Here is a 24,297-nt window from a genome sequence, read left to right on the forward strand (position 1 = left end):
GTTTCTGATAACCAAAGTGCTATCTGTGATGATCAAGATACACTAGGCTGGGAAGGAATGGACTGCATTTCTTATATTTTTTGCAAATTGCCCTAATAAATAATGATAATAACAACAGCAACAAAAGGAAAATATGCACAACTATTGCGTGCTGTTCCTCTTTTAAGAGTCCGTATTTGCCAGAACAACCATAAGGAATACTCAAGAAGCAAAATTAAATGGTAAAACAGTTATATTTATTAAAAACAACAAAATTAGAGGATCTGCACAACCAATTAACCGAATCATACAAATCCAAGCAGGTGGGTTTATGTAACAAGGAAACATGTCCATTTCCTGAGCATGTTTATAGCTGCAAACTATGGCCACACAGTAAAGAATTGGAAGTAAATTTCCCCTCCTTGGTACAAAAGCCTTGGATATGCAAACCAGACATGTGCACCATGGCCTTGCTGTCCACATTCACCAAGGTGCATTTGCCAAGCCTAAAGAGAACCCCCAATGACCCCCCCAAGGCAGAGACAGTAGAAGGTGACAAAAGCTTGTCCTTCAGCCAATAATGCCTCAGGTGTTAAACCAACCAGTTCTTAAACATTTCATCACCTGTCCAAACTAAATGCCAAATAAACAAATCCTCACCCATGCCACTCCAAAAGCCAATTAAATTCACCCAGTGGTGTAAAGTAGATGAAAAATTGGAGCCCCAAAGGCCAAACAGAGTCTCCCCCCAGAATTCCTACTCAGCCCCCAAAAAGCAACTAGCAAAGTTCACATTGTAAAGGGAAAGCACCACAAAGAAGAAGGAAGATCTGGGGGTGGAACTGGCTTAAGGAGCCCTCTCCTAATTGGCCTAACACCGCTTGAGACTTTTCAAGCAGGGGTGTATGGGGAACAAATATCCCCTCCTCAGAGCTTGGAAAAGTTACTTTTTTGAACTACAACTCCCATCAGCCCAATCCAATGGCCATGCTGGCTGGGGCTGATGGGAGTTGTAGTTCAAAAAAGTAACTTTTCCAACCTCTGCCCCTCCTCCAATAGTGGGAGTGGCATTCCTGTTGCAAACAGTACAGAATTAAAGTGTGCTAAGGACTTTGAAGTATGTTTGTTAAACTGAAGGCAATATTTTTGGTGAATGTAATGTCAGGTTTGCTACCAGTGATTTAGTACACCTATGCACAAACCTGGAGTGCGGTGGCTGCCATCACCTCTGTGATTGCTTTCATGACATTTCAGAACTTCACTACATGAGGTTCAACTTTACAAAATGTTTATATAACACACAAGCAAATACCTCCCAAGGAGTCAGACGTCACATGCATGGAAAGTAAAAGAGGGGCCTGAAGCAATGGGAGTTACCAGGGCTGAATAATGCTCCATCTAGAAACATGTGAAGAGGGACTTAGATAGCAGCAAAATCCTGAAGAATGATTTCATGCTCAATGCTTCTGTATTTGATATAATGCACCTGAGTTGAATCACATAGCAGATCAAGGTCATTTGCTTATCTAGGAAGTACTTCACAGATGTGATTGTAGAACTGTGAACTGCTTACTACTTCTTCAAATATTAGGCTGCGACATGTCTCAGTTTTGCCTAGAAAGCACTGTAAGCTTACTGCAAGCTTGAAATTCAATACAATGTAATAGAAAAGCTTCCTATATACACTATAATACATCCTTACATTGCATTAAGAAAAATTAAGAGGGTAAATATTAAGGAGTGAGCATATCCCACAAAGAGTACTTTTGAGAAGTTCTTCCTTTGGTTTTTGCTTCTGCTGCCTCTTACTGTTTTTCCCTTCTGCAATATAATGGAGTAACCTTGATTAGATGCAGAGGCTCCAGAGGCAAACCCCAGGGTGGACAGAGGCCATCCCTCACAGGACCTCTGTGATGGATGAGCTCTCCTCCCAACTCCTTCGGTTTTTAATGCCGCAATCTCTTAATTCTGCATCTGAGTTCCAGCTAGTGCCACTTCACAATTTGTTTTACAAAGCTAGAACTTTCACTTAAGAAAAGATGTGTTTATTATTACATGCGAAGAATGCACATATGTCTGTTTCTCTGCTTGCTCTTGGTTTGGAAAGACACAGACAAGCACCACTACATAAGTGGCAATAGCAGGTTGGATGATGGATTGGTGCCTTTGCCTCATATTTGCAAGGCACCCGTACAGGTTGTGTATAAGGTGGTTACGTGTCCTCCTTTACAGGTGACAGTCCTCTATTTGAAAGACTGTCCAGTCTAATTCCAGTTCAAAGATAAAGAACCATTGGAGCGGAAAGCAGGGGCCTTGAAGTTGCCCATCAACAGTTAGCACCTGGACATAATCACAGTCTTCCCAACGATAGTGAGACATATCACATTTTAGTTTGAATTTTAGTCATTGGGTTTTATCCAACATTACTGTTCCTTTCATTCAGCACACTTCCACTTGCACAACAAAAGTCCCCTCTTCTCTCCTCTCCTTTCCCCTTAAGTCCCGCACACACCCTCTGATTCAGATTGGGAGACCCTCGGGAGCAGATTTGGGGGGGCAGGGAGAGAAGAGGAAAGAAAAGAGAGGGGAAGTCCCATTGCATGAGTGGAAGTTTGCTACACACATAGAACAGTAGCATTGGATACAACCCCTTGTTTCTAAATTTATATCTCTTGATATAAATTAGCATATCATTTATATCCCCCGTTAAGGTGTGCATCCTAAATGTGGTGAGGAGGTTTGAGAGTGTTGAAGAAGCTGAGAGTAATGCTATCAGGAGTCTAGACCAAGAGGCTAGACTCCTAGCAGGGTCACCCAAGGCGGAAAGGTCAAAGCTGAGACACCAGACTAAGATGCATCCAAACTCAGAGGAAGGCAATGGTAGACCACCTCTGAATATCTCTTACCACGAAAACCCTATGAACAGAGTATCCAAAATGCAACACAAGATAGTGCTGGAAGATGAGACCCCCAGGTCAGAGGGCACTCACTGAGCTACTGGGGAAGAACAACGGACAAGTACGAGTAGTGCTGTGATTAATGACGCAGCTGGGTCAAAGCCGAAAGGAAGCGCAGAGGCTGATGCGCACAGATGCAAAAGAAGAGTCCGGAGTTGTATGATGCACACAATAGGAACATTGAATGTGAAAACCATAAACGAGGGAAACTTAGAAATTGTCAAGAAAGAAATTGAACATATCAACATTACAATACTTGACGTGAGTGAATTAAAATGGACTGGAATGGGACATTTTCAATCAGGCAACTACAAAATATTTTATGCAGGAAATGAGAAATTAAGAAGAAACAGGGTTGCTTTAATAGTGAGAAGTGATGTAGCAAAAGCAATTAGGAGCTACAATGAAAGGTCTGAGCAAGTGATATCAATGAGATTAAACAAGAAACCTATTAACATAACCATTATCCAAGTCTATGCTCCAACAGCAAACACAGTAGAAGAGGAATTGGAGAGATTTTACACAGAAGTACAGGAAGAAATTGATCACACACCAAAACAAGATGTGCCAATAATCATGGGAGTCTGGAATGCGAAAGTAGGGAACAGAGAAGAACTTAGGAGACAGAAATGAATCAGGAGAAAGACTTATTGAATTCTGTGAAGTCAATAATTTGTTTCTTGTGAACACATTTTTCAAGCAACCGAAAAGACGACTGTACACGTGGACATCACCAAATGGTCAATATAGAAATCAAATTGATGATATAATTGGTAGCAGAAGATGGAGAAGTTCCAGACTTTCTGCAAAAACAAGACCAGGAGCGGTACAGATCATGAACTGGTCGTATCGAAAATTAGAGTAAAGCTAAAGGAGAACAACAAAGCAATCATAATGCCAAAATACAATTTAAATAACATTCCAGAAGAATATAACGATCAAATAAGGAACAGGTTTGAGGCTTTAAACTTAGTTGACAGAGAACCAGAAGAACTATGGAATGAAGTCAGAAACATTATCAGAAGAATTCAAAAAGACAATACCTGTAGTTAAAAAGAGAGAAGGACCTCAATGGATGACAGAAGAAACTCTTAAAATGGTTAAAGAGAAGGAAAGCAAAAGCAAAAGGAGATAGAAACACGGTCAGAACCCTAACTGCAACAATACAGCGACTAGTACATAGGGACAAAGAGAACTATTACCATAGTTATTGTATAGAAATAGAAGAGGACAACAAAACAACAACAAGAGCCCTATTCCAAATGATTAGAGAAATGAAAGGGAAATCTAAACCAAGAGTAGGGATGTTGAATAATCAACAGGGGAACACACTGACTGACCGAGATGAAATAAAAGGAAGATGGAAGCAATACACTGAAGAACTATATAAAAGAGATGCAAGGATGACAGATTCATTCACAGAGGAACCGTATGATGAAGAACCAGAAATTTTAGAATGTGAGGGGAAAGCTGCTCTTAAAATACTTGGAAGAAACAATTCACCAGGAACAGATGGCATACCAATAGAGTTGCTACAAGCTACTGAGACTGAATCTGTCCAAATTTTGACAAAAATCTGTCAAGAAATATGGAAAAATAAACAATGGGCCACAGACTGGAAGTGTTCAATATACATTCCAATTCCAAAGAAAGGGGATCCCAGAGAATGCAGTAATTATTGAACTATTGCCTTAATATCTCATTCAAGTAAAGTAATGTTCAAGTTTCTACAACAAAGGCTCTTACCATATATGGAGCGAGAAATGCCAGATGTCCAAGCTGGATTTAGAAAGGGAAGAGGCACCAGAGATCATATCACAAACATATGTTGGATAATGGAAGAGACCAAGGAATTTCAGAAGAAAATCACCCTGTGCTTGATAGATTACAGCAAAGTCTTTGACTGTGTAGATTAAGGAAAACTATGGATGCTTTAAAAGAAATGGGGGTGCCACAGCATCTGATTGTCCTGATGCGCAACCTATACTCTGGACAAGAGGCTACTGTAAGGACAGAGGAGAAACTGATTGGTTCCCCATCGGAAAGGGTGTGAGACAGGGGTGTATTTTGTCACCCTATTTATTTAATCTATACGCAGAACATATCATACAGAAAGCAGGATTGGACCAAGAAGAAGGAAGTGTGAAAATTGGAGGGAGAAATATCAATAATTTAAGATATGCAGAAGATACCATACTACTAGCAGAAACCAGTAATGATTTGAAATGAATGCTGATGAAAGTTAAAGAGGACAGCACAAAAGCAGGACTACAGCTGAATGTCAAAAAGACTAAAGTAATGTCAACAGAAGATTTATGCAACTTTAAAGTTGGCAATGAGGACAATGAACTTGTCAAGGATTATCAATACCTTGGCACAGTCATTAACCAAAATGGAGACAATAGTCAAGAAATCAGAAGAAGGCTAGGACTGGGGAGGGCAGCTATGAGAGAACTAGAAAAGGTCCTCAACTGCAAAGATGTATCACTGAACACTAAAGTCAGGATCATCCAGACCATGGTATTCCCGATCTCTATATATGGATGTGAAAGTTGGACAGTGAAAAAAGTGGATAAAAGAAAAATCAACTCATTTGAAATGTGGTGTTGGAAGAGAGCTTTGCGCATACCATGGACTGCGAAAAAGACAAATAATTGGGTGTTAGAACAAATTATAACAGAACTACCATTAGAAGCTAAAATGATGAAACCAAGGTTATCATACTTTGGACACATCATGAGAAGACATGATTCACTAGAAAAGACAATAATGCTGGGAAAAACCAGAAGGGAGTAGAAAAAGAGGAAGGCCAAACAAGAGATGGATTGATTCTATAAAGGAAGCCATAGACCTGAACTTACAAGATCTGAACAGGGTGGTTCACGACAGATGCTGTTGGAGGTCACTGATTCATAGGGTCGCCATAAGTCGTAGTCGACTTGAAGGCACATAACAACAACAACAACATCATTTATATATTCACATATGCAAACTTTATGCAAATCAGTGTCCACTTTTGTTCTTGTTTGGTGACTTGCAGTTGTTCCCCCTATGTAAATAGACAGGCTATCCTCATTGTAGAGATGCTATTATTTCTTCAGGGTGGGGGAGGAGACATTTAGTATGTGTTTTTTTCATTTTTCGTAAGTATTTTTACTAGTTTCACTGCATGGGCAGATACTGAAAAAGAACCACAAATAGAAACTATTTAAATATTTGAACCAACATTTCAGGAAATGAATATTTCTGTATTTGTTCAGCTTGCATCTGCAAAGTAAAGGGGTGTTTGTTAATTTAACTTCAGCAAACCTCCCTGATCAATGAAATGACACCTTGTTCATTCTCATTTCCAAGAATAGGCTTGGTTTGTGGGGAATATGACAACATTAAAAGCTAGATCCAACTGAGTGACAATATTTTTCTCGCCATTTTATATTCTCATCAGTATATCTTGCAGAAGAAGCCTGTCACTACCTGGTTTTAGAACTGTGACCCACACTGAGGGAAGTTAAACTTAATACCTTTTTTTAATGTATTTCTCCAGATCTTTGAAGAAGAACACAGCGTTCTTTATCTGGATCAAGGTGGGGTTTTAGTTGCCATGAAACATACCTCGCTGCCTATACGACATCTCTGGTAATTACTGTGACTTCTCTGATCTCATTAGTCATGAAGTCCTTCATTATATATTACACGCCCCTGACAAAATTGGGCCATGACTAAATATTTTAACTAAGTGCCAGGAAATGCCAATTAAAAAAATTACACGCTTCTTCTCTTGATCATACTAAAGCAATGATTTCAGTTTCACACACAAGATCTGCTACAGAAAGAACCCTTTAATGGCCAAATTGTCATTTGGGCTAATATCAAGTAGCTGAACTGGTCCCTCTCATCCCCCCCCCCAAGGTTCAGGAACCTCAAATAAAAAAATAATTTATAATAGTAGTCATAAATCATTCCATCTCCTAATGTGACAAACTGTGATATATTATTTTTATGTACATGATAAATGTATGTTTAAGAATCCTACAGGATATATAGAAAACTGCAACTTTTGCCCCAGTGTTTTGCATCTATCAACACTGAATTTCATCTACCATTTCTTTCACATTCTTCCAGTGTCATGAGATTCTCTTAAAGACTCACACTTTGCAAATATTTGCCATTTCTTGAGCCATGCTGTTTCCACAGGGCATTTAATATGTGGCCTGAAAACATAGATATCAATGCTGATCCTTTGGGAAATCCTGTAGTTATCTCTCTGCATTGTCACTACTCTGATATTTAAGAGACTTGCATGGTAGAAAAAATCATATTTTTGGGAGTCCCATTGCTTTTGTTTCCATCAGGTTAAGTTTTGATGAAGGAAGATCCTGGAGCAAATACAGCTTTACTTCCATCCCACTTTTTGTTGATGGAGTTTTGGGTGAGCCTGGAGAAGAGACCTTAATAATGACGTAAGTAGAGAATATATGGTTAACTAAGGCTGCAGTCCAATACACACTTACCTGGGAGTAAGTTCCATTAAACCCAATGGAGTTTACTTCTGAGTAGACATGTATTGGATTACAGAATTAAGTGTATAAAATCTAATGATCAGATTAGATATCCTATGTAACCTTGGAATACAAGAGAGAAATGTAGCAGTGAAAATGATTTCAACAGTGTGGTACATTTCAGTTAATTATATTATAAATTATGTCATATTTCTTACATTTCATAAAATGCATACATTTGGGGGGGTTGGTAATATGATCATTTATTTATATTTTAACTAGTTAGTTTAATTGAAGCCAGATACTAAACCAATTGTAAAAATGTAATTGGTAGAACAAACACGTTTGAAAGCATTTAACTTGCTTTATTTCAGAATAACTTGCTTCTAAGTGTATCTTTAATATTGCTGTTTGAATTACCATCCACATGGGCATTCATTGGTATTTAGTCCACTAATAGTTGTTTGGTACATTGTAAATCAAACAATGATGAGTACTGAAGAATATATTTTGAATAAATTCCTATTACATTATTATTTTAAAATTTTATTTGCAAGTATACATTTATAACACATGAAAAATCTATCCCACTGTAACACCACATATACAGTAAATGTTGATTCTAGGCTTGTTGTGCAGAATTAATGATCAGATACCTCAAGTTTTGAGAGACTAGAAACTAGCCTCTGGTATTGCCACACAGGCACATTAGCATCCTTTCTTTCTAGCTGTGTGATGCAGCCTGACATTCCGTTTCATATGAGCCATCTGGACTTTTATGCATTTTCTTTAGCTTGATTCAAAAGTTGTTTTAGAATGTTAAATTTAGGCAAACAGGCATGTTCTGATCTCAAAATGATAACATTCTGTTAATATATATATTGTGCAGAGTTTTTGGGCACTTCAGCCATCGCTCTGAATGGCAGCTGGTGAAAGTGGACTACAAGTCAATCTTTGATAGACGGTGTGCTGAAGGTGACTACCGGCCCTGGCAGCTTCATAGCCAGGTAAAAAATTCAAGAGTTGGATTTGAGTTGTGCCATTGATTTCTGATTAAAGATACAAAGTTCTGCTCAGCCTACTTTAGTTGTTCAGAATGAATGAATTCACCTCTTTTAGGGATCTGATATATGCAAATCGCAGCTGCAGCTAGTGAGCACTTTTGGTGGAAGGTGGTCCTTAGAGCTAATTGCAGTAGCAGCTGGTGAAGTGGTGCAGCCAGGGCAGCATAGTTTTCCCGGCTTCTGCACATGACAGGTTGCTGCCAGTGATCAAGATGGGGAAGGGCAAGGCATGGGGAGGTCGGTGTGGTGTGGCATGTTGTAGCATTGGCTCCTCCACTGCATGGCACCATCCATGCCACCATGCAGCAAGCTTTGCACACCTCTCCCACTTGGTCAGCAGCAGAGACCCACCATGTTCAGAAGCTGGAAGAGCAATGTGTTCTACCTGCGCCACCTCAATGGCTGCTAATGGATAACAGGGTAACAGGTTTATCTGGATTCCTTCAGTTGTGACTCACACCTATTTTTTTGCCCGTGGGTTTTTTTTGCATTCCTAGCTGTGGTCTTTGTAGAATTAAGAAAGGTTTGGTCTATTTGCTTTGAAAGTAGAAAAAGTAATAAAACCACTTGCTCTTTCTAATTTAGTCAGACAAGAGCCACAAATATTTTTGTTCCATTTCCTTTTTTATTAAACTGCAGGGATAAATCTGATCATTGTGGTATGTAGAGAGAATGTTTTTCTCTTACCCCAGGGAGAAGCATGCATCATGGGAGCAAAAAGGATCTACAAGAAGCGTAAGTCAGAAAAGAAATGTATGCAGGGCAAGTACGCTGGAGCCATGGCATCTGAACCATGTGTTTGCACAGAGGCCGACTTTGATTGGTGAGTAGTCGTTGCAGAGCTTTAGCAAGGCTATAGCTTATATGGCCTGATAATAAACATAATGTTGGCAAGTGCACTGAGAACTAAGGATGCTTGAGGAATTTGGTTTCTGTGAATTCTGATGAGAACTCACTTGAGCCACCTCCCAGACAAATGTGTGGATCAGAAAGTAATTTTCCTTCGATTTCAAATTTTGTGATATAATTCTAGGATTAACAAAAAAAAGCATTAAGATGCATTTGTATTTTGTAATGAAATACATAGTTAAATATAATTTTGAGACAGATTTTGTATTTTTAAAAATGCAAAGATTAAGATACAAATGGGACAGAGTGGAAAAATGACATAGAATGGGAACAGACTGATCTGCCCATTCCTACAGGAAATATATTGTTATGTTATCCTAGACAAGTCTTTTCTCAAAGTTTGCTGTCAATTAAATAGAAGGGGATCCTTTTTCGGCCCAGAGTCACAATCACCATATTTCTCCTTCTGCAGATGGTTAGAACTCTTCTTACTACCATCTTTTAGTGTCCACTGTGGGAGAAAAACAATCTAGCAGGAGCTGAGAAAACAGAAGAGATAAATATTCAGAGGGCTTTTTTATAAGAATTGAGAAAAGGAAATTGGAGGAAAGTTCTGAAAAAATATGGTTGATATAGAAAATATAGGAGATAAAACTGAAAGAAAGACTAGAAAGATGTTTTAAAATGCTTTTAGTGTTTATGTTTGCCACCCTGAGCTCCTTCTGGGAGGAAGGGCAGGATATAAATTTAATAAATAAATAAATAATAAGATGCACCTGATTGTTCCATCTCTCTCCAGCTGGGCAATGTTTGATAGGAAGAAACTTCATTAACCTTCCACTGCAGTTAGTTTATTTTGTACAAGTCTTTCTTCCATTTTGTCCACTGCTGATGTGGAAATATATGGATTTTTAACTTATCTCATAGTGTACAATAGACGTACATATCTTAGCCATCAACAGATATTTACAAATAATTTAGAGTTGTATTCAATGTAGAAAAGACCATAATGCTGGAGAAAACAGAAGGGAGTAGAAAACTTGCCATTCTGTTTCCTTTCCATAACTTGGGCCTCAGGGAGGGATAATTTAGCACCCTGTTGATATTTTGCTCTTTGCGTCCTGGATTATATGAATGTATGCCTTCACTCAGCTGTAATGCTATTTAACCACATTGTTTATTGCAATATTTATTTCACAAATGTGCATTTTATTCAGAAAATAGCCATATGTGTGACTGCTGAAACATAACGCTCAAGCTAATTTGGCATTTGGCTGCAAGACAAGAGTTTAAAACAAAGAGTTAGGAGATGGGTGCTAATCCAGAATTTTCTCCCCATTTTGACAAAGAGGCTCAGAGTTTAACTGAGGAGCTCAAATAAAGTCTACAGGTAACAAAAGATGTCACTTCTTTCCATATGAAAAGGACAATAATGAATGATGCATTCCATTGTTTTTTTAAAAAAAATCACAGTAGGAAGTGGAATGCTGCAATCTTAACCCCATTTACCTGGGGTAAGCATAACTGAATTCAGCAGGCCTTTCTTCTGAGTGAGAGCCACTGTGGCGTAGTGGTTAAAGTGTTTGACTACAACCTGGGAGACTAGGATTCAAATCCCCACATAGCCATGAAGTTCACTGGATGACCTTGGGCCAGTCACTGCCTCTCAGCCTTAGAGGAAGGCAATGGTAACCCCCTCTGAATACCCCTTACCATGAAAATCCTATTCGTAGGGTCACCATAAGTCGGAATCGACTTGAAGGCTGTTCATTTGCATTTTCTTCTGAGTAGACAATCATATAGGCTGCCTCTCTGGCGATGAAACAACTTATACAAAATCAACAAACAACACTTCAGGGGAAAAAATAAGGCACCTGCCAGGACAATGACAATTATAAGTGAAACAATATGTAAAAAAATCTACATTGGCAGACAATTTATGTATAATATGCATAATTGGTATAAAGGCAAAAAGCATTTATAGCAAGAGTCTGTGCCATTATGGAGGTCAAATGGGTGGATGGAAGGAAATCTGCTTAATAGTCCACTTTCAAGAGATTCCTCTGACATCCCTGATCAAGTTTCTTTTTGTGGGGTGTTTCGCCTTTATGCAGGAATACATCTGTACAGCAGTAGAGTACTACACAAAAATAATCTTGATGCAAACCTACATACTGATTACATCAAGGTTGCTTCTCTGCACTGTTCCGTCATTATATAGCATCAGTAACAAAGAGAGGCACAAGAAAACATGAACTGAAGGAATGGAAAGTTGTGGGAAACTGTGTATGAGCCAATTCCAGAATTAATTTTAGAAATTTTACTAGTTAAAAAACAGAAAACAGAAGAATGGATACAAGGATGTAAAATAGATACAGACCAAAAGAACAATAACAGAACTAGGGATGGGGAGGAATTCAATTTTGTTTGTATTTTAATGGAAACTGCCTAATCCATACTTCTTGATCCAATCTGTGAACTGTAACACAATTATCATTTGAAGTTCACCCTTCTCTAAATGTTGTGATGCAGTTCTCCAGCAAACCAATGTGTACAAAATGTATGCATTAGGGGAAAGTGCGCATGCAAATGCATAATTAGTGAAAATAACATTGCAAAATGCAATAATTATTGAAAATTTCATAAATGTGCATATTAGTCAAAACTGCATACAAAAATATGTATATTAGAAGAAATTCACACTAAAATGCTGAGGTTTTTTTAAAATGCAAATTGCTGCAGAATGTGAAGAACTGAATTTAAGTTTAGAAAAATGAGAAACTGAGAAAAACCCTAATTAACAGGTTGGGGAGAATCCTCTTTCCTGATACCTAATTGTTGCTACAAGCTTCACTAGTTTCCTATATTCACATTCAAAGCCTCCTGAGTCCATTATAAGATAACTCATCTCACATTCTCTCTTCCATAGTTCAGGGTATTGATAGAAATGTGTTTTAAAGTTAATTTTATGTTTTGAAAGATTAATACTTTTAAATGCCCTTTTTTGGGCAGGCACACAAAGAAAATCTATATTTACTCAGGAATAATGTTTTTTAAAAAGATGCAGAGCTTGGAAAAGTTACTTTTTCGAACTACAACTCCCATCAGCCCAATCCAGCGGCCATGCTGGCTGGGGCTGATGGGAGTTGTAGTTTAAAAAAGTAAAAAAGCTCTGAAAAGATGTAATGCATAACTAAAATTTGATCTGCTTCCATCCCTGTCACCAAACAGGTTTGAAAAACTTATGCTTATTTCTAGAGACAGAAACTTAAGTCTTGCCTGAATTATGGTTGGAAAAATGGGCGAGTTAGAAAACTGTTAGGAAAGGAGTTAATGTAGCAGAGATTAGATTTGCATGCATTGCCCACTTCTCACTACCAGGGGGCAATAGTGTTTCAGGAATGATTATCACAATGAAAATGGTGTGCATAGCCCTAAGGACAATATTACCTAGCAACTGCCTAGAACCAGATTGTATTTATTTAAGTAGTAAATGGATTACACGGTGACACATGTGTTATTAAAGCATTTATTTAGGAGGTTTCCCTGTGTTTTACCACAGCATGCATAGGATCACTCCAGCAACAGATCCAGGTTTTTCATTCTATACAAATTCTATACAATTCTAGGCTTTTTTTTTTTAAATAGATCATTCAGTTCTTCTGCTAGGTTGGCCATAACAGTGGTCTTGTTTGATTTGATTAACACCTTCACTTGTTTTGCTAAAGTACCATAAATTAGAATACCTTATATTTATGCAATTGTTGAAAAGCCTTCCACACTTCATATTCTGTCAATGGGGTTTCTGTACTCTTCTTTAGTTAAAGCCCTTCTTCAATAGTCACATATGGAAGTCATGTAGTGGGAAACTGGCATGTCCCCTTCCCTCCACCATGCAGATGATGGAGTAAGAGATGGGGCCTCCACATAAATTCCTGAATGTGCAGAGATTGCACCATTTCTACTACCTCCACACTACCACCACCATCATCTGAAAAAGAGAGATTCCACACAAACTGGCAGAACACAAGTGGTTGTGAATGTAAAAGGGCCCTGCTGAATCAGACCAAAGGCACACTTCATCCAACATTCTGTTCTCACATTGGCCAGTGAGATGCCTCTGGGTAGCCTACAAGCAGCACATTAATGCAATAGTAATGCAGGTCCCAGGCTGTGGTCTGAAGGCACATAAGGCCAGCTCTCCGCTGAAGCTAAGCAAGGTCAGGTCTCATCAGTGTCTGGATGGGAGACCGCCTGGGAACCATATGTAAGCCGCCTTGGGTTTCATGAAAAGAAATGCAGGGTATAAATGTACTAAATAAATAATAAGAATAGTTGTGTCTCGCTTATGAATCCCAGAAACTATTTGGAGGCATATAGAACCATCACGACTAGTAACAAGTGATAGCCTTATCCATTGTGAGTTTGTCCAATTCCTTTTAAATCCATCCAAGTTGGTGACTATTATTATATCTTGTGGTAGCAAATGCCATAGTTTAACAACATGGTATGTATACAAGTATTTTCTTTTGTCCTGAATCTTCTAACAATGTGCTTAATTATATGATCCCTGGTTCTAGTATTATGAGAGAAGGAGAAACGCTTCCCTTTCTACTTTCTTTGCACCATGTGTCATTTTATATATGTCTATCGCATCCTTCTTACATGCCTTCTTCATTCTAAACTGAAGAAGCCCCAAATATTATAACCTTTCCTCATAGAGAATTGCACCAGTCCCCTGATCATTTTAGTTGCCCTTTTCCAAACCTAGAATATCTTTTTTGAGCTGCGGTGACCAGAACTTTACGCAATATTCCAACTGTGGCCACACCACAGACGTGCAGGTTTGTCAACTTTAACCATGGAGGGCTACAGTAGCCTGTTGCTTGCCAGAGCCACCTTCCTTCAGCTCCCTTTTCCTTCAGCTAAACACTCTTTATGATTCATTTGTTCTCCCCAAGGTGAGTCTCATCAAGTCTGTACATCTTGTCTTGTAGAATCCCTGTTGTCTGCTTATTGCCTATCATTGTTTTATCCTTAAATTGCTGCTAAAACTCCAGTCCACAGAGAGGTGTTTTTAAAGATGTTTGTACTGTGTTTCCAATAATCACCTGCAAAAAAAAAAAATCTGTTCTCCAGAGCCCCGAATTTACTTTTCTTTTTGCAACAAAACAGCTTTGTGAAATAAAGCCTTTTAAATGAATGCCGGGCACTTGCATTCTGCTGAGGCCAAACTCAGTGTTACATGGAAAGTGGTGCTTGAAATGAAGAAATGAGGAAAAGCCATTTCCAGTGGGGCAATTGGAAGTAGGAAGTAGGTTGACTTTATCTTTTCTTTAGGGGAAGAGTTGTACCCCTGCTGCACACTAGGGATGAGGGAGAAATTTGATTTGGTTTGCATTTATAGGTGAACTTACCTCATTGGCACTTTCCGAAACAATATATGCACTGAAGCACAACCTTCCGTTGAAATTTGCACTTCTCACATTTTTGCAATGCAGTTCTTCAGCCAAGTAATGTGTACAAAAATGCACACACTAGGCTAAAGTGTGCTTCGAAATGTATACATTAGTGAAAACAACAACATCCATTACATTACCAGAAATTGCTTTGCAAAAATGTGTATATTTGGAAAAATTCACACTAAAATTCTGATGAATTTTCATGAGGACTTTAAAAGAAATGGCGAAATGATGTGGAAATGTGGAGAACCAAACTTATCAGAAAAATCAGTAACTGAGAAGAATCTAAAATGACATTCACCCATCCCTACTCCACAACCATCTACACCCTTAAGTGGCTTCCCCCCCCCGTGGGATTTTAAATCTGGAAAAACATAAATTAAAAATCTCAGAGCATGGAAAAGCTGCTGGAGGAAGAAGTGATAGATAGGAATGAGTTAAGCATTCTCTTCATCCCCTGCCGCCTTTATGCTCCCTCTTGTTCTTACTGGAAAGGCCTTTGCCTTAGAGAGCAGGGCTGGCTAATCTGTGGCTCTCCAGATTGTGCTGGACTACAGCTTTCATCACCCCTAAATATTGACCAGGCTATCTGGGGCTGATGGTTGGGCAACTGTTACAGTCATATGCCAGTAATATGTAACATGCAGCAGCATAATTCTCACTGTGTCTACTCAGAAGGAAGTCCTATTGAATTCAGTAGGGCTTCTTCCCAGGTAAATGGGTTAGGATTGCAGCATTAAGCCTCAATCGGCCAGAGAATATAGGTAAACACTAGCTTCAAACACTAGATGTCTGGCTGTAATACTGTTGATCTCAGTTCACTCCTCTGTTTGGATTTCAGTAGTCAGGTGCATCCTCGGCGGCTCCAGTTGATGCTAATGCTTGTTGATTGCAAAGCAGCCTGTTGTGCCTACAGTTAGGCAGCAATTTGTTGTTATCATCAGTGCTCTGTGTGCATCAGAGAGAAGACAAGGAATTCATTAGTTTACAGGTCTGCAAGGTGAAGAAGAGATACTAATGCCTCTCTAGTGAGATGCAGAGAGAGAGAGAGAGAGAGAGAGAGAAGTTGACAAAACCAAATCAAACATTGCAATCAAAATTCTAAATCTGTCTGTAGAGCCAGTTTAGAGGCAGAAACATAGCTGTGTATCTTAAACCCAGATCTGCCCAGTTGCATATAAAGTAGGAGTTGTGGTGAAAGTTATAATGTAATAAAGAAAAGGGGTACACAGGTAAGAAGTGTGGAATCTTCTCTTCCTTCCACCCATATCTCACCTTCATAAATCCCCTTTCACCAATGATTCTTCTTCCAGCTAGGATTGCTTCAGAGCCCAGCTGAGAGAAAAATGATATTGGGAAACAGACTGTGGTGAAGTTCAGACAGGAGGAAAGTTCAGCACTCCATGCCCACGCACCCATTCGTCTCTTAATATTGGATCCCAAGACATACTTTCTATATGACTTTGGCAAATCTGGACTTAAAACACACAATTTTCCCACTGTCACTTTTAGATCAAGCATAAGACACAAGGCTGTGAACCAGGACATCCCCTGCTCAAATAAATCCCAATAAACTCAATAGATGACCTCAAGCAGGCCACTGTACGTTGTCTGTCAATCTCTAATTTCCCTCCCAATCATCTTTAATAGGGTGATGATAAAGCTGAAAATGGAAGTCCTCCCTACTTCTCTGTCTTGTGCCTGCAGGAATGCTTTGTTTTCTCAGGGCAACTGAATCTTTAGTATGGATGGAGGAGTCCTGGAAACTGCACATCCAAGGCTCCCAGGACATATGTTACAGTCCATCAAGAACCCTTACTTTTGCTTGGTTCAAACTTCCTTGGTTCCCTTCCCCTATCTCTCTTGGCTTAGACAGGGCTTCCAACTATGCTAAGTCCATCTTCTCTCCAGACTGAAGACTAATAAAAAATGGAATTGCCCTTTATTGGGAATGCCAGGTATTGTGACTTTGAGATCCAGAACTAGAAGGCTCTGATGAAGTTAAAGATTATTAGTAACCCTTGTTGCTGTTGTTGTTGTTGTTCACTTGATACCAGAAGGTCCCCAAGTGACTTACACAATGTTAAAACAAAACAAATAAAATATACTATAAAAACATAACAATAAAAAACAACAAAACTATAATACCACTCCTACATAGCCACAGGAAGGTTTGGCAGCATATTAAAAACAAAACATCATCTCAATCTATCAAATGCCTGGGAGAAATGGTATGTCTTTACCTGGCGCTGAAAGAATGTCAATGACAGCATCAGGAGGACTTCACTGGGGAGCAGATTAACATGAGTATAACAAGAAAGGATGCATGTGATCTCTCCATTCTAGAATATGGCTCATCTTTACTTTGAATCTCCATGTATCTTCCCCCAGTGTCTGTGCTAAAGGAGTTTCTGGGAACTTTCAGACTGGCTATTAACTGAACATGCATTGCTGACATGTTCACACAAATCTTCCATAGAGGTTATATTCTGTTGCCTCTCTATTGAGCCTTCATCCTGATATCTTCACATGGAGGTTATACAACACTGCCAACTAGTAGTTGTTATCCCACCCTTTCCAATGCAATTTTCCCTCATTTTTTCTTATTGGACATTTGCAGTTAGAAAAGGGATGACATAATTGCGCTGGAAAGTATGGAACACCAACCAAATTTTGTGTGAATAAACAGCCCATCTGGAAGTGCCCTCTGACCAATTTTGAGCAAGAAAGAAAGCAGTGAAGAAAGCATCAGAATAGTATCATGTACGTGCAAATATATATATACTCATAAAGTGGTTCTGGTAATACTGATACAGTGTTGATGGAGTATAGTTGCCTCAACCAAGGGACATTACTCATATCCACCACTGTATAGTGTAGTATAGTAATTTGTATATTAAATCAGATTAATCACTGATATATCATAGACTCTTAATTTGAGGTCTCAATTCTAGTTTCAGTGACAGAGCTCAGTCCTGGAATATATGAGGAAATGCTAAGACAGCACATCTGAGTATATGCTGAGTGTTTTTTTCTTACTCACATCCAGCTCTAAAGAATCTTGATTGGGACAGTGCTTCCAATGCTTAACCTGCTCTTTTAAAAAAACTAAGCACTGCTTGTGTAATCCATATCTAGCACTGAGAGCTAATATCTAGGATCCTTCACCTAGAAGAAAGGGTGCATGTAGCATAGAAATGCAATCTAATATTGTTAGATTAAATCAGGCTTTGAATGTGTGTTCTCTTCTCTGCATATTTTGCTGCTATGCTTTTCACTCGATTATTGAACATGCTGAGTGTGTGTGTTGTTACGGCTTTTTAATTATATTGATACATGAGAGCTCAGCAATACAAGCATTTCAGCTTGTTGACAATCAGATCACAGAGGAAACAAGTCTTATTCATAAATAAATGAAACTGAGCTTTGCTATTTGTTGAATGATAATTTCAGTAGCCTTTATGCCACCCCTCTAGTAAGGTTGCTTATAAATCTATTTTGCATCATTTGGATAACCAAGCACCTATTTATAAAGCAATTAACCAATGTTGAGCATGTTACAGAAAAGACTCAGGAATGTTAAGCAAAGAGGGAAGTGAAAATGTTGGATCAAGTGTGCGGTTAAAAAAAAGGAAGTGCCTCATTTCCCTCTCCTTGTGGATCACTGGTTTTCAAAACCAAAGGAGCAGCTCCTGGGACGACCCTCAGCTCAGTTGTGGAGCACACATTCTGCATGCAAATGATACCAAATTCACTCTCTTAACATTTCCAGTAAAAGGATATCAGATATCAGAGCTGGAGATGAGCTCAGAGACCAGCAGGGGGAGTAGACAGTACTGAGCTAGACTGACCAATGGTCAGACTTAGTATAAGGCAGCTTCATTTGCTCATAATTGGCCATAGCCATATTCTGCGTAACTTCCAGCCTCACACAGCAACACAGAGAAATGAAGGGGACAAAATCCAGCACATACTCAATGTGCTTTGACCTACCCATTCATTCGGTGTTGAAGAGGCTTCTGCTCAAATTTTTGTATTGAAAACAATGAATATAATCCAGAATCAGTCAAGGTCAAATGTTTATTTATTTATTTATTAAATTTATACCCCGCCTTATGGCCAAAAGGCCCTCAAGGCGGCTTACAAAAAACACGAATATAGCAATACATCAATAGAACATAATACATCAATAAAATAATACAATTCTCAAAATTAAATAACAAATAACATTATTAAAAAAAGAAAAGAAAACAGCAATTACAAGCTTCCAATAGTAGGAATCATACTGGATCCTTCGGATCTTGTTGGAAATTCTGGCTTGAGTTGTCACAGCTTCGTTTCCTGCATGGTTTTTATCCAGCTCTTCTAGCTGTATTTCTGTTGCCCTCGGTGGAGATGACGTGCTCGCGAATCCAGCTCTAGAGCGTGAGATCGTCGACATGCTCAATAAGGTTGTAGATGGCATAGATGTTGGGGTGTAGATGTTAGGATGCACTGACTCGAAGCACTCAATCTTGACACGGGTGGCCGCTGAGTTAGAGAGGCCAAACTGCAGCTGTGGTGCACCGCCCAGCAACGGGCCCTCCGGCGCCGGCAGGCTCTGCTGCTGCTGTTGCCTGGCACTCTGTACAAGCCCGCCCTGGAAGTTCATGGCCAGCCAGCCTGTGAAGCAGGACCGGGACTGGGACCAGGAGGCGGCAGCAAAGAAATATTGTACAGCCTGGATGGTACCGCTAAGGTCGTGGCTAGCAGCGTTGCCCCACGGATAATCCCTCAGCTTCCTGCCGCTCAGGTTGAGAGCACCATTGGCCACCGCCTCTTCCAGCGCCTGCTCCAAGGAGTGCATCCACGATGACAGGCCCCCCCACCGCCAAAGCAGTCAAATGTTGTATAATTATTGATGCAAATGCAGAAAAAAAGCTGTAGAGCTATAGAACCTTTGTGATATCAACATATGTGTAGAAGACAAATTAAGCCTAGAAGGCTTTATTTGTGTGAATGGGATTTCTACAGGATTCACTGTAACATTATCTCTCTGAAATATATGCTTCCATTGCAATGTGTGATTTGCATGTTATTGAAATGACCTCTCCTTTATTCAAACCAGCGACTATGGATTTGAACGTCACAGCAATGGCCAGTGTTTGCCTGCCTTTTGGTACAACCCCTCCTCCTTATCAAAAGACTGCAGTCTTGGTCAGAGTTATCTCAATAGCACTGGGTGAGTGATCTTCAGAGTTATTCAAATATCACTCATTCATAATATTGTTTGTGAACGGATATCAAACTTTCCTTGTGCTGCTCACCAGGTTTATTACAGAGCAAGACTTCAGATGGAGAGAGCTCAATATGCAAAAGTCACACTGCTCAAAAGGTCTGCCCCCATCTTGAATTAGGGTTCACAACCTACCTCATTTGGTACTTGGCCTCTCTGCCAGTCACAACCCCACACGCACACAGACACTCTTTGTCAAAGCTAAAAAAAAGGGTGGTGATAGCTGAAGGAAGACGGTAATAGGTGGCAGGTCTCCCTTATTACACAGGCCTATAAGCCTCATAGTCCCTGGCAGGAAATGATGCTCAAGGCTAATGGGAAGCCCTGCTTCTTCTGGCTGGAAGGGACTAGTCCTCCTCCCCACTGTCTGTTACCCTAAAGCTGGGTTTGTTTTTGCTTACTTGAGGAAGCAGGGAAGTGTCTGGGAATGGAGTTATGCTTCACCCGTTTGACTGTCTTTTCACATATGCAACAGAAACACATGAACAGTCCAAATAGTGTGGGCTGACAGCTGGAGTAAGTTTGAAGGCACTGTTGCTTAAAAATCTCTTTGTGCCTGCAAAATTAGCAGAGCAGGGAGAAGACTAGACTAGAAGCCTCATCCTTGTTAACTTAGCACAAGCAGAGAAATTTTGAGATGGGGCTGCATTCAACATGCCCCCCACCCTGAAATCTTTATGCAAGGTGGTACAGATTCTTAAGGTACATTAAGTGTACCTTAAGTGTACTGACTCTTTTTTTTCACTTTGATCAAAGTGGAATTAAACTAATGAGAATTGTTTCAAGAGGAAGAAATGAAGAAATATAACACAGGTGAATGACAAACATGACAGTAGGGAAAGAGGCAATCAACACCTAACTACCTTGCATAAGGTAACACACAGCCTGATATAGCTAGCTTGTAGCTGAGGTATCTGATGCAGCAGCTAAAGCAGAGGCCTATGACAGATAAATAGGGAAGAGACATTTGGATTAGCCTTGCCATTTCTGCCCCTTCCAACGTCTTATTATAGCTTTTTTGCAGAAACAAGCTTACATCAAGAAGGAAAAAATTAGGTAAGTCCCATGGACTTCCGCATTACCTTTGCGTCATTTTCTGGCTAGCACAGCAGGATTCATGTTTGCTCCTGCTCAAGTTCTGGGACAGCACCAGCCACTTTTACCAGTGCAGGGATGTTTGATCTCCTGCTTTGAACACCAGAGCACCACATGTGTCAAACAAAGCAGTCTTAACCCCAACATAAGGACATAAGAAAAGCCTGCTGGATCAGGCCAGTGATTCATCTAGTCCATCATCCTGTTCTCACAGTGGCCAACCAGAGGCCTATGGGAAGCCCACAAGGAGGATATGAACTCAAGAGCACTCTCCTCTCCTTTGCTGTTGAGAAACTGGTATTCAGAAGCATACTGCCTCCGACCTCTGATCTGCTGCACTGAAGGGTGTTAGGATGCAAAGGAGCTTCACCTGTCTCTACCTGCAGGGAGGGCATTCTGCTGCCATGGAGGTCCCTACTGCCCCCGCCAAAAGCATGGGTGGGCAGAAACTACCACCAGTGGTAGCCAGTGTAAACTCCCAACATTGGGTTTTGGGGGAGGAGCAAATCAGGTCTTGCCAAACACCTACTAGATCCTAAGTCAGTTTACCTACTGGTGATGGATATGATCCAGGCCTCCCTCTTGTGCAGCCTAGAGCTGGTGCAGCAGAAAACCGTATCTTTAAGAACAACATAAGAACATAAGAAGAGCCTGCTGGATCAGGCCAGTGGCCCATCTAGTCCAGCATCCTGTTCTCACAGTGGCCAACCAGGTGCCTGGGGGAAGCCCGCAAGCAGGACCCAAGTGCAAGAACACTCTCCCCTCCTGAGGCTTCTAGCAACTGGTTTTCAGAAGCATGCTGCCTCTGACTAGGGTGGCACAGCACAGCCATCATGGCTAGTAGCCATTGATAGCCCTGTCCTCCATGAATTTGTCTAATCTTCTTTTAAAGCCGTCCAAGCTGGTGGCCATTACTGCATCTTGTGGGAGCAAATTCCATAGTTTAACTATGCGCTGAGTAAAGAAGTACTTCCTTTTGTCTGTCCTGAATCTTCCAACATTCAGCTTCTTTGAATGTCCACGAGTTCTAGTATTATGAGAGAGGGAGAAGAACTTTTCTCTATCCACTTTCTCAATGCCATGCATAATTTTATACACTTCTATCATGTCTCCTCTGACCCGCCTTTTCTCTAAACTAAAAAGCCCCAAATGCTGCAACCTTTCCTCGTAAGGGAGTCGCTCCATCCCCTTGATCATTCTGGTTGCCCTCTTCTGAACCTTTTCCAACTCTATAATATCCTTTTTGAGATGAGGCGACCAGAACTGTACACAGTATTCCAAATGCGGTCGCACCATAGATTTATACAACGGCATGATGATATCGGCTGTTTTATTTTCAATACCTTTCCTAATTATCGCTAGCATGGAATTTGTCTTTTTCACAGCTGCCGCACACTGGGTTGACATTTTCTTTCATCGTGCTGTCCACTACAACCCCGAGGTCTCTCTCCTGGTCGGTCACCGCCAGTTCAGACCCCATGAGCGTATATGTGAAATGAAGATTTTTTGCTCCAATATGCATAATTTTACACTTGTTTATATTGAATTGCATTTGCCATTTTTCCGCCCATACACTCAGTTTGGAGAGATCTTTTTGGAGCTCTTCGCAATCCCTTTTTGTTTTAACAACCCTGAACAATTTAGTGTCGTCAGCAAACTTGGCCACTTCACTGCTCACTCCTAATTCTAGGTCATTAATGAACAAGTTGAAAAGTACAGGTCCCAATACCGATCCTTGAGGGACTCCACTTTCTACAGCCCTCCATTGGGAGAACTGTCCGTTTATTCCTACTCTCTGCTTTCTGCTTCTTAACCAATTTCTTATCCACAAGAGGACCTCTCCTCGTATTCCATGACTGCTAAGCTTCCTCAGAAGCCTTTGGTGAGGTACCTTGTCAAACACTTTTTGAAAGTCTAAGTACACTATGTCCACTGGATCACCTCTATCTATATGCTTGTTGATCTTTCTTTCCACCCTGGCTGGTGTGAGCAGCTGGTCTTTCAGATGAGATGGTGGCTCAGCTGCTCCCTTCCCATTTTAGTTCCTAATGTTGGGCAGTTTGAGCTGGTTCTTGATTAATGTCCTTGTTATTGATTGCTGTTGGATGAGCACTTAATGCTATGCATGGTTTTATTGTTTTTGGCTATTTTATGGTTTCTTTGCATTCTTAGCTTGTTGTAAGTCTCTATGAGACCTTTTTTTCTAAAAAGTGGTGGTGGTGGTGATATTATTATTAATTTGCTTAAACTAAATGCCATGTGACAGAGATGATCTGGAAAATTAGGAAATAATCCTTACTGAGCATCTTGTAGCCTTTCCTTACTCTGTTGTGTCTGCTTCTCCCTTTCAACAGGTATAGAAAGGTTGTTTCTAATAATTGCACAGATGGTGTGCGTGAACAGTACACAGCCAAGCCTCAGCAGTGTCCTGGCAAAGCCCCACGAGGACTTCGAGTTGTCACTTCAGATGGCACATTGACATCAGAACAAGGGCACAATGTTACCTTCATGGTACAGCTGGAGGAGGTATGGTCTATTTCACACATTCCCCACTGGGGTTTTTGAGTCAGAATTGTTTAGAAGAAAATGGATAGAAGTGAACCCCGTGTAATTTAACTGATCAATAGCTTCACAGATTTGAGCAAGGCCTGATACACTTATTCATGTAACCTTTGCCTACTTCCATATCTGCCCTCCCTGATTCCTTAAAGAGTACACCAGAGAGTGAAGCTACTTTGGCTAGTACTGCCAAACAAATGATGCCAGGGACATGGAAAATGCACATTTCTGAAACAATGCATTGTTACTTGTTCAATGTGTCTGACTTGTATAATCAAGTGGTGAATGTGGATTTGTTTGTCCGTGGAAACTGGCAATTTTATTCCTCTTGGATTTCATGGCTTAGGCTGTGTATGCACTTTCCCATTTGTAGCGCAAAAATGTATTTTTTCTCAATACGGACTCATCCATGCCCATCCTCAACATGCTGCTTTCAATCTGGATTGATTGTAGATCCTGCCATCCAGAAAGGTGGGAGTAGTTGCTTGATATGTTTTAGGAAAACCCTCCCCTTGATTAGATTACACATTTGAAAAGCCTCCCCTTGCAATTTTGGTA

General features: G+C 40.1%; 1 protein-coding gene across 1 annotated transcript in view; it reads left to right on the top strand.

The window, feature by feature from the left end:
• Positions 1–24,297, top strand: part of SORCS1 (sortilin related VPS10 domain containing receptor 1) — a 630,164-nt gene that overhangs the window by 532,678 nt on the left and 73,189 nt on the right. The window contains exons 13-18 of the mRNA XM_061636065.1: positions 6,481–6,572; positions 7,289–7,396; positions 8,325–8,442; positions 9,192–9,322; positions 19,918–20,031; positions 23,535–23,706. Of these exons, the coding sequence (XP_061492049.1) occupies positions 6,481–6,572; positions 7,289–7,396; positions 8,325–8,442; positions 9,192–9,322; positions 19,918–20,031; positions 23,535–23,706 (735 nt within the window). The remainder of the gene's footprint in view (positions 1–6,480; positions 6,573–7,288; positions 7,397–8,324; positions 8,443–9,191; positions 9,323–19,917; positions 20,032–23,534; positions 23,707–24,297) is intronic.

This window comes from Rhineura floridana, chromosome 7, assembly GCF_030035675.1.
Source record: "Rhineura floridana isolate rRhiFlo1 chromosome 7, rRhiFlo1.hap2, whole genome shotgun sequence".
NCBI lineage: Eukaryota > Metazoa > Chordata > Lepidosauria > Squamata > Rhineuridae > Rhineura > Rhineura floridana.